The sequence below is a fragment of the Poecilia latipinna genome, unplaced genomic scaffold, assembly GCF_001443285.1.
Source record: "Poecilia latipinna isolate Pla-1442-1.1 unplaced genomic scaffold, P_latipinna-1.0 Scaffold290, whole genome shotgun sequence".
NCBI lineage: Eukaryota > Metazoa > Chordata > Actinopteri > Cyprinodontiformes > Poeciliidae > Poecilia > Poecilia latipinna.
The window spans coordinates 115,391-125,721 of NW_015112906.1; the positions used below are offsets into that span (position 1 = coordinate 115,391).

The following is a 10,331-nucleotide window of genomic DNA, read 5'->3' on the forward strand; positions in this document are numbered from 1 at the left end:
AGAGAGGGTGTGTAGGTGTGTGTGAGAGAAAGAGATGGTGTGTGTGTGTGTGTAGGTGTTAGAAAAAGCCTCTTAAGGATGATACATTTACCAAGCCGTGACAAAAACCCTCAGCATGTTATTTTGAGATGGGCACACAGGTTCAAAAACGTAAGTGACGCAAAGGAGGATTTTCTTTGTCCCTCAGAGACTGTTGGTGCTCAAAATATAACATCTGTTCTAGACAGTCAGGATAATTAACCACGATTATTATTATTATTATTATTATTATTATTATTATTATTATTATTATTATTATTATTATTATTAAAGAGGCCTACCTTAATAAATAAGGTAACATCAAGAGATTCAGCCGGGTCCCTTCCTTAGTCTTCTTCCATCGTCTGTCCTCACCTGGATATCCATCCCAGATGAAACCCCACCAGCTCCTCGGTCTGATCCCCGGTGCATTTCGGCGCAGGCCTGCAAGATCCTCAGACTGGCTGGCTCTGCGGACCGGAGGACAATTTAAAGGAAATAAGTCGCTCTAAATCCCCCCTTTTTTCTGCGACGCACTGGAATGTGAGAGCCCAGCAATAGATCCCCTCCCTCCTACTTTTTTACCCTTCAGATTAGTCCCTCTTTTATTTAAAACTTCTTGTTTGATTAGATTTTTTAAAAACACACACACACACACATTTGCATCCTTCTGTTGAATCAGATATTTTTCAGACAGCAATAAGACTGCGTCTGATCGGTGCATCTGCATAAAACGTCACCTTCTGCTCTATTTGTTGGAAACTCTTCATAGTCAGTCTTTATGTGAAGGGTTTCTCTCCTCTTTCTCTCCATGATATAAAGTAACTTGTGGTAAAAGAATAAATAAACATTAACAAAGTCTGGTGTCATCATCCACCGGCATACAGTTTACTTCCCTTCAGCGCAGCCTCTCTGCGGTGGGATGGGGATGCTGTCAGTCGTCCTCTCGCTGCCATTGGCTGAGGACCGTGCGTCAAAAAAAAAAGTAGCTGGAGACGTTTGTTCCCCGAAAAAAAAAAGAAAAAAAAAGAAAAAAAAAGTGACGGGGGGAATGGGAGGAGGGGTGGCGGGGCTTCCCACCAGTGTGAGAGACGGAGACAGAGAAGGACCTCAGCTCAGTTCTGCGGGCTCCCCATTGGCTGGCGGTTTGTACAAAATCTAACTCAAACCACTTCAGTCTGAACAAATCCTAAAGGCGCACACGCAGCCTCCTCCGCAGCTCCACCGCCGCCTTTAGCGTCATTTCAGAGCCCGATGCTGCGCTCATCGCTCAACTTTTATCTGTGCTGTTGTTCTCATCAGCTGGCTGAGGGAGGTTGCTCCTGCTTGGTTTTTGGAGATTTTGTGTATCGGACTCGTTGACTTCTGCGCAGTTTTTTTTCTTTTGTTATTTCCTTCAAACAGAGGAAGCAAGAAAAAAAGAAGCAAATTCTACACCTAAATGCCAAGGTAAGTTATTATTATTATTATTATTATTATTATTATTATTATTATTATTATTATTATTATCCAAAATAAATAATGATTAATTAAAAAGGTCAGTGTTGTACAACAGATTTTTTTTGTACTTTTTTCTTTCTTTTGTTATTTATTTTTTTGTTTTGAGCAACAGTATTTTAGGTCAGGTTAGAGAAGAAGAAGAAACATAAAGCACATCCAGCAATCGTCGATCAAAACAAATGTCAACGATTAATTTAGTTGGGGTTTTTTATCCCTGAAATCGATTTTCATTTTGTTTTTCATTTTATTTTTAATTGTTAAGTTTATTATATTCATTTGTTTTATTTGTATTTATTTTATGTGTGGCATCTGTGCTAAGCAAAGTTCCTATTTTGAAAAATAAAATAATCATAATTATTGTTTGTAAAATTTTAACATAAACAAAATAAGAATGGAAGATTAATCTACTGAAAACTATAATACTGATGATAGTACATTTAAGGAATATGAAGAAAAAATCCGGGGCCTCTTGCGCCTCCTGCGACTGCAGAAATAAATAATTCAGCAGCCAATAAACCAACATGTCACTTTTAATATCTTCAACCTGCTTCTTTACCGAAAGCACGTGGATGAGAAGTTAATAATTTTATTTTAACTTAGATAGAACGAGGAGGGGAACATCAGTACATACTTTAATCTTAAGATCAAACTGTATTTAATTTTCAGGCTTTTTTTTCGAGCCTGCAGAAGCTCAAGCTGGTTGCCACTTGAATTACCACCTTAATTCATCAGCAGCACTACATTTATCATAATAATTCGTTGGACGAGCGGGTAATTATTATTATCGAGCGAGTGTATGAGAGCAACTGGTTGACGGGCTGGTGTGTGTTTAAGTGTGACAGATTGGGATGAGGGGGTTAAAACCGTTGGATGGAGAGGGAGAAGATGCAACTAATCAAGAGGCACAGTGGGGATAGCGGGTGGCGGAGGGTCACTGGAGTCGAAGTGACAACGATCGCGTTTACTAGACAACATCACAGTGCGGATTTAAGAGCCGCCACAGTCACATGTTCACTGAGGAGGCATATGTGCTCTTTTTTTTTTTTTTCCTGTGGATTAATCCAATTTAAATGCAGAGCTGAGTTGAACATTGTCAGAAAAAAAAAATGTTTTTCATTTAAAGCGAACCCTACTTTTTTTTTTTTTTCCTGTGGATGAGTCTATATAGTTTGTCCACGTGAATTAAAAACAAAGAGATATTCGTTTCAGACATAATCAATTTCCAGTTTTTCACTTAACTGTCTAAACAAGCAATAACGAGTTCAATTAAATTTCTAAGTGACTTGTTGCAGCTCTGATCCCCGTGCTTTGTTTGCCTTCATCGGAGGGGGGCGCGGGGGTCGTATAGTGGTAGGGGCAGCTGGAGGTGCGTTGGAAGCTTTGTGAGAAGCGACGTGGGTCTTTGGACAACAAACACGCTGTAAACTGAGCTAATATACGTGCAGGGGGGAAATAAAGCTCACATCTGCTCTCTGTTATTTTGGAACAGGTACCCGGTGTAACACGGAGCCCACGGAGATCAGAGAGGACACGAGGGGCGCCTTCGGAGCGACATCAGTTTTCAAAATTTTCTCCAACTTCAGCCCTCAGACAAACATTAGCATGATGTCGTATCTAAAGCAACCACCTTACACAGTCAATGGCCTGAGCTTAACAACCTCCGGGATGGACCTTTTGCATCCATCAGTGGGTTATCCAGGTGGGTTTCGGTTTGTTTTTCTTTTTAACTTCAGCAATGCAAGTTTTCTTCAAATGCACGTTTTACCTTCAAAACAATTAAAGCACTCTGACATAAACAATAATAATACACCCAATATGTATTTTTCCCCTCCTGTTTGACAAATTGGTCGATTCTGAAAACAGAACACTTCAATATTAAAACTACATTGTACTACTTTCTATTTAGAAAATTAGTAATTCTGTATTTAAATTTTAATATTTAAATATTTTTTTTAAAATAATGATCTACTCTATTTGAAAGCTTGCACTCAAGATGAACGGTTTGTGCGTAATTACGCACACAAAAACAAAACGTGCGTTTAGATATTTCAGTCGCACATTAACATTTTAGTTGTTAAATGCATCTTATTCACATCCGTAGGCAGTGTTAAGTGAATTAATATGTCTGTTTTGCCTGCAGCCACGCCACGAAAACAGAGGCGAGAAAGGACTACTTTTACGCGCGCACAGCTCGACGTTTTGGAGGCGTTGTTCGCCAAAACCAGGTACCCGGACATATTCATGCGCGAAGAAGTGGCGCTGAAAATCAACTTACCTGAGTCCAGAGTACAGGTGAGAAAACAAACGAATCTATGGTGGAAGAAAAGCTATTACAGTATTTCATAATTGTTTTCAATAATAAGTTACTCTGCCATATTTAAGATAACATATTCTGTAAATGTCTGCGAATAACTGTTAGGGGCAATTAAAAATAATAATTTGCACTCATTTGACATCTTAGGGATGAAATTCAAATGTTAGTGACATGAGGCAGAAACATGTGTTCTAAATTGAGCAAAAGATGTGTTAATTTATTATTAAAATGTAACAACATTTATTTAGGTCTATCTTTGTAATTATGAATAAAAACAGTGTCTGTAGACAAGATTTTGTGTTTTACTTGTTTATAGAGAAAATAATTGTATTGTTTCCACTCTTCTTTTTTAAAGATTTAATTAACTTCATTTTAGCTTAATGTCTAGGAAATAAACAATAATAAGTTTGATATAGAAATGCTAAGTTTATAATGTATCATGTTATAAATTATGAAGACAAAACTATCTTTTGGCTACATAATTTATTTTTGTTCTTCCCCTGCATTTGGGGAAATGTATAATTTAGCTCCCTGCTACTTTTATTGTCACTATTTTATTTTTTTTATTAATTCTCATTTATATAACTTAAATGGAAAACAAAACACAGATTTATTATTTAGAAATAAAAAAGAAACAAAGAAATAGAAAGATTCCAGCAATGTTTGTCAAACTAAATTTAGTGAAAGCATAAGCCTTTGTCTACTTTTATAACAGGTTTAGGTGGGATCACCAATATGCAAATAACATCTGTTTGTTTTTTGTTGTTTTTGTTTGTTTTGTTGTTGTTGTTTTTGTTCCATTTTTTAAATTATAATTTCCCTTTCTATCTTACCTCTAAAGGTTTGGTTTAAGAACCGGCGGGCCAAGTGTCGCCAGCAGCAGCAACAGCAACAGAACGGCGGACAAAACAAGGTGCGACCCCCTAAAAAGAAAAGTTCCCCAACCAGGGAGGTGAGCTCGGAGAGCGGGGCCAGCGGCCAGTTCACGCCCCCCACTAGCACCACTACAGTCCCCGCCATCTCCACCAGCACCGCCCCGGTGTCCATTTGGAGCCCCGCGTCTATTTCTCCTCTCTCGGACCCCCTGTCTACCTCCTCCTCCTGCATGCAGCGGTCCTACCCCATGACCTACACTCAGGCCTCGGGCTACAGCCAGGGCTACGCCGGGTCGACGTCCTACTTCGGGGGCATGGACTGCAGCTCTTACCTCACTCCGATGCACCACCAGCTGTCGGGGCCCGGCTCGACTCTCAGCCCGATGAGCACGAACGCCGTCACAAGCCATCTGAATCAGTCTCCGGCGTCCCTCTCTACCCAGGGCTACGGGACGTCCGGCCTGGGCTTCAACTCCACGGCAGACTGCTTGGATTATAAGGACCAAGCGGCGTCATGGAAGCTGAACTTCAATGCCGATTGCTTGGATTATAAGGATCAAACATCCTCATGGAAATTCCAGGTCCTGTGAACAGAGCAGTGACGATCACATGAGACGCAGTTCAGCCATCCTTCAATAAAACTCAACATCAGACTGGTTGAGCCTGGCTGCGCTCTCCTTTTTTTTTATCCCGGTGGTCTTCGGTACTCCTAAAGGAGAGGTTTAATTTATTTTAGCGCTGGCATATAGATTCCCCCCCCTCCCCCCCTTTCATTCACAACTTGTAGCCCCTCAGCCACCTCTATCATTGCGTGCCTCTGTGCGTTAAAACACCTGTTGAGGACAACCGCAGCCACGGAACTAAAACTTCAATGAGTCCTGCTGAAGTGCAGACCTCTTTAAAAAAAAATGAACCTGCTGGCAGAGAGACATGAGGATACTGTGTGGACATGGATGCACTACTTTATTTAAGAAAAAGTGTTTATAAGGAATCAATATGTAGTTTCTAAGAGACAATCAGTGTGCGTCTTAAATAAATGGTACATAGGTGTTTTTTTTTTATCTGTGATATAGCCTTCGAAACTGTGATCTGTTGTATTGTATGCAATTTGTGAGCCCCCTCTCGCATCAGACTCTCTGCTGTGATTTTAATAGATTTTTAACTTTTTTGGGACAAAAATTGAGCTAAAAGTAAAATTCAAAGTGAGACAGAGACGAGATTTTTTTTTTCTTTTTTTTCTGCAGGCACATTATGGAGGGTTAGGCCATACTGGAAAAGACTCTCAGCTGCTTGCTCCCCCCCCAACCCCCCACCCCTCTACTGATCTGATTGTGGATCCTTCTCTCGGTCCCCCAAAGAGAGTGTGACCTCACCGCTGAAAAGACATGAATAAAGATCCTGTGGGCTTACTCTTCTACCAAAAATACATATGTGTGTGCGTGAATGCGTGTGTGTGTATCTCAGTGTGAAGAAAAAAAAAAAAAGAAACAGCTGTGATTGCTTTTCCAAGCAGGTTTGAGTCACAAGGACTGTTTAGCTTTTATTATGCTGTTGAGATATTTGATATATTTTCTGGGGGGAACGGAAGTAGGTCACCGTTTTGTTGGTTTAAATGCACAGTTTCGCTTTAATTGGGCCAGTAATTGCCATCCAAGTGAGTAATAATTACACTTGTCAGTTTCAACCGAGCTCTGTTTTCTCATGCATATTTTATAACCTCTTGATCCAACACATCTGAAATAATTACATGTTACAGCATGGGGCCAGCAGGCGTTTATTTCAAAGCTGATTTGTAGTTTAATTTGCTCATCACCTTCACTGCTAGGATGCGTAGACTAAAAAGGCATTTATCAATTTAACCAACAAAACGCAACATATTAGTTATATTAGTCTCTTTTTAAAATTATGATTGGAAGTCGAATGGATCACCCCGGGAGGCAGAGTACAGTTAAACCAGGGCCGCTGGCAAACATAAAGTCCACAATCTAATCTACAATTTTATTTTCTACATATAAACTACATAAAAATGAAGAAAACAAAAAGGGTTTTCATGCAAAAAAACAACAACAACAAAAAAAACAACAAAACACGGCTTTACATGATTTATTTGTAATATATTGCAAATTAGAGTGGACATTTTTTTAGCTACATTGTAGATTCTAAGTTTGATTAACTTCCATTTAACTTTTTAATTAAAATAACAAGCTTTCATCTGCACACACAGTCCTGTGGATAATCCTTTAGTCTTTTCTTATTCTTTTATATATTTCATCCAAACTGCAGTGTAATCTTTTTAACGTAAATTTCCAGGGATCTTTTGTACTATGGCAACTTGTTGAAATGCTGACATTTTTATCTGGAAATTTTTACCGGGTAGCATTAGATATATTTTCAGGAGTATCGTGCGGAACATAATGTTCTTATTGAAAAAGTGTACTTTGAACTTACGAAGAACAAAATAATGGTTATCATAGGCTAAACAATGAGAATTTACAGAAATATCCAAGAGCATCCATAATATAAAAAAGGATGGCTCATCACAAAAGGAGACGTTCACTTCTCAAACAAGAAATGCTGTATTTATTAATTAATTAATTGTCATCAAATATGCTCATGGCTTTTGATTTTGATTTTTTCAGCGTTCACCACTTTTAAATGTCCGACGCTTATTTCCCCGCCTTAATCATCCCAGTCCCATTTTATTACATATGAACAATATGATAGTAAAGTTGGATAATTAACCATATTTTTTTAAAACTAGATGACATCAAAATAAGCTACGTCTCTTGAAAGAGCAAAAATTAAACTTTCAAATGATACAAAATGAAATACTTGGAGCAAAAATTAAAAGATGGGCTGTATTTGAAACTACTGGACACCGCATTCTTTGAATGAGCTAAAAATTCATATATTTTACTATATATGCTAATGTATATATCTTTAATTTCAAAGCCACCCCGTAATAAAACAGCTAAATTCCGTTACGGCTTTCGGTTTTTAATGTGCTACCTGACGATCTTCATTGCTTTCCGAACAAGAGTAATTCAGTTCCTATATTGAATGGGTCTCTCTTGACTTTTATACGTTACGCCTCTTTATTCAGACACACAAAGGTACCTGGATGATATTTGCTGAGTTGCATTGGTGAGAAACATTTGCTACTCCAGCTGAGTTTGTTCTTTTCTCTGTTGCTCTCGAGTCCATATACTTCAGACTATAAAGTCTGTCTGGGTTTGGAATCCGTAATGAGTCTGCACAACACTGCAGTGCGCTAATTGTCAGAAGTCCAGCATTCAATTAGCATCCTTGACTTTGCCAGTAATCTCTCTTTCATTGGAGTCTCCGCTAATTAAAAGCGTTTCTTGAAATAATCATAGTTTAAAAAGGAATGCACTCTGATTCCACTCCTGCGTGGTCAGGAAGAAAAAGGTGTGTGTAGTTGTGTGTGCCACAAAAAAAAAGGCTAAATATGCAACAGCCGGTTTGACCTATACCAAAGGGTAAAGTAGATTATTTTCAGGTGTTGCCCCACTAATTTATACTGATTTTTTTTCTCACTTAATGCGCAATAAATTGTAACAACTCAAGCCTATGTTTTAAAGCGCACAGATATGCACCGCTATGGCGCTAAACAATCAAACTATTGAATTTGACAACAATAGGTTAGACTGAGAGAGGTCTGCATATTCATGAGATCACGTCTGTGCAGTGTCAACAACCCCTTTATACAAATTCCAGGAAGAAGAAAAGTGTTAAATAATAGACTGTAGGGTCGCTTTTAAATGTCACCCTTCAGACTAAAAACGTGGAAAAACAGGACAACACTTCAGCACACAAAAAAATCTGAAGATATAAAGTGTGATTAACTCTATCTGGATTTAGCTCTCCTTTTCAATCATTTTTGAATATACAAGATCCAAAAATTCCAACTAAAAATATTAATTAAAATAATACAACCAACTTTTATCCATAAACATTTATTGTTGAAGAGTCTCAGAGCCGGCCAGAATGATAAGCAAACATTGCAAGTGCTCAAGACAAGATAGGGTAACATATGCACTAGTAATGAAAATTCAAAGAAAAAAACTTAAAAGCTTGACAGTTATGCTAACAGTCATAATTCCAGTCTAACCTAATAAGCTAAATTGGTGATAGTCTGCACCAATACTGTCCCAAATGATTATGCTTTACTTTAATTTTCTATTTGCATGCTATTAAAAAAAGGTAATGCAAGGAAAATATGAAAGTGGATGTTGGGCTAATCTGGAAGTGGACCCATTAGGCCATCTTTGCAAAATACATCCTCACCATTTTAAAATAAGACTGGACTCACAGTTAGAAATCACCATGCTGGTTATAAGAAGGTCTAATGTTTTCAGAGTTTATAAGTTAAAATGATCGATAATCCAGCCTTCAAACATGCTTCAATTACACAATGAGTTTTAATCAAGAGCAAAAGGTGAAGGAAAGCAGAAGCACAAGCTGGAATGTAATGTTTACATGGGGATTCTTAGCAAAATCTTGCAGGTGCATTTTTTTTTCCTTCTGAGATGTAATAAAAACATTTAAGAAGGAGAAAAATAATTTTCTGCTAAAACACAATTTGGAACTATTTGATTAAACATTTGAAGTAATCCGGGATAGCTTGTTGAAATGAGAGAAATTAATTTAAATGCTATCAATTAAAACAAGCTCAGTTAGATCAAAATGAATTCATCAATCTCAAAGCTGCTCCACTAGCCTACTTTAATGTGCTTTAAGGAATAAACAATCTGATAAAATATCAACAAGAGAAACAGCATGATGATATGTAATATGTGCCAATAACTCATAGGAAATAATATAAATAAATAATATTCTAATCCTGCAGTATCCTCTTGAATGTGCTTATCCAGGCTTAGTCAAAAAATTTTATTTAAATTATTTAAGTTTGTGACATCATCAATGAATTTGATAATCTTGTCAAAGATTACATTAAAAGGGTTTTGTGCAGCCTACATAATAACAGATTTAGATGTTTAAAAAAATGAAGTCTAAAGAGATTTGAAGTAAGCGCTGTAAAAAGCATGTTATTTTAATTTCTCAGACTGCTCACACAAATCCACGGATTTACACAGATCCAGAACTGATAATGATACCAGCAGCTTGACTAGCTGGAGGTCTGACGACGCACAGGGGCCACACAGTCACAGAAGTAACAACATGTCCTGAAAGACAAAAAACTCTGAATGTTTCAGGGTTTCCCTTTTACAACATGCAGTTATTTATGGGAATATGTATGCAAGAGGAGGCAAGATCTTTTGGAAACACTCCTACACTTAGAAAATAAAAAATAAAAAATCAGTCTCTCCAAATATGCCCTAACATTTGGCTTATGATGTTCATAAGCCCCCACAGAGGGCTCATCAGTTCATTAGCCACTTGATGGCCTATTTCAAGTCATAGCTGGTGGGAGGAGGCCGATGGATGAGGATATGACCGTCCATTACTGAGGCACATTTTTGTTAAGCTATTCAGAGTTGGAGAGGCAAAAAAAAACAAAAAAGTCCAATCAATAAGAAGATTAGTGGACCTTAGCATATGTTTAAAAAAACAAAACAAAACATGATGTGTAGAGTCATGAC

The 10,331-nt window shown here is 37.7% G+C and overlaps 1 protein-coding gene across 1 annotated transcript; it reads left to right on the forward strand.

Moving 5' to 3' along the window:
• Positions 1 to 1,143: 1,143 nt before the first annotated feature.
• Positions 1,144 to 6,117, forward strand: otx2b (orthodenticle homeobox 2b). Its single transcript, XM_015034167.1, has 4 exons — positions 1,144 to 1,467; positions 3,008 to 3,217; positions 3,659 to 3,810; positions 4,674 to 6,117. Exons 2-4 carry the CDS (start codon positions 3,121 to 3,123, stop codon positions 5,295 to 5,297), a joined length of 873 nt encoding a protein of 290 aa, XP_014889653.1. The 5' UTR covers positions 1,144 to 1,467; positions 3,008 to 3,120; the 3' UTR covers positions 5,298 to 6,117.
• The last annotated feature ends 4,214 nt before the right edge of the window (positions 6,118 to 10,331 follow it).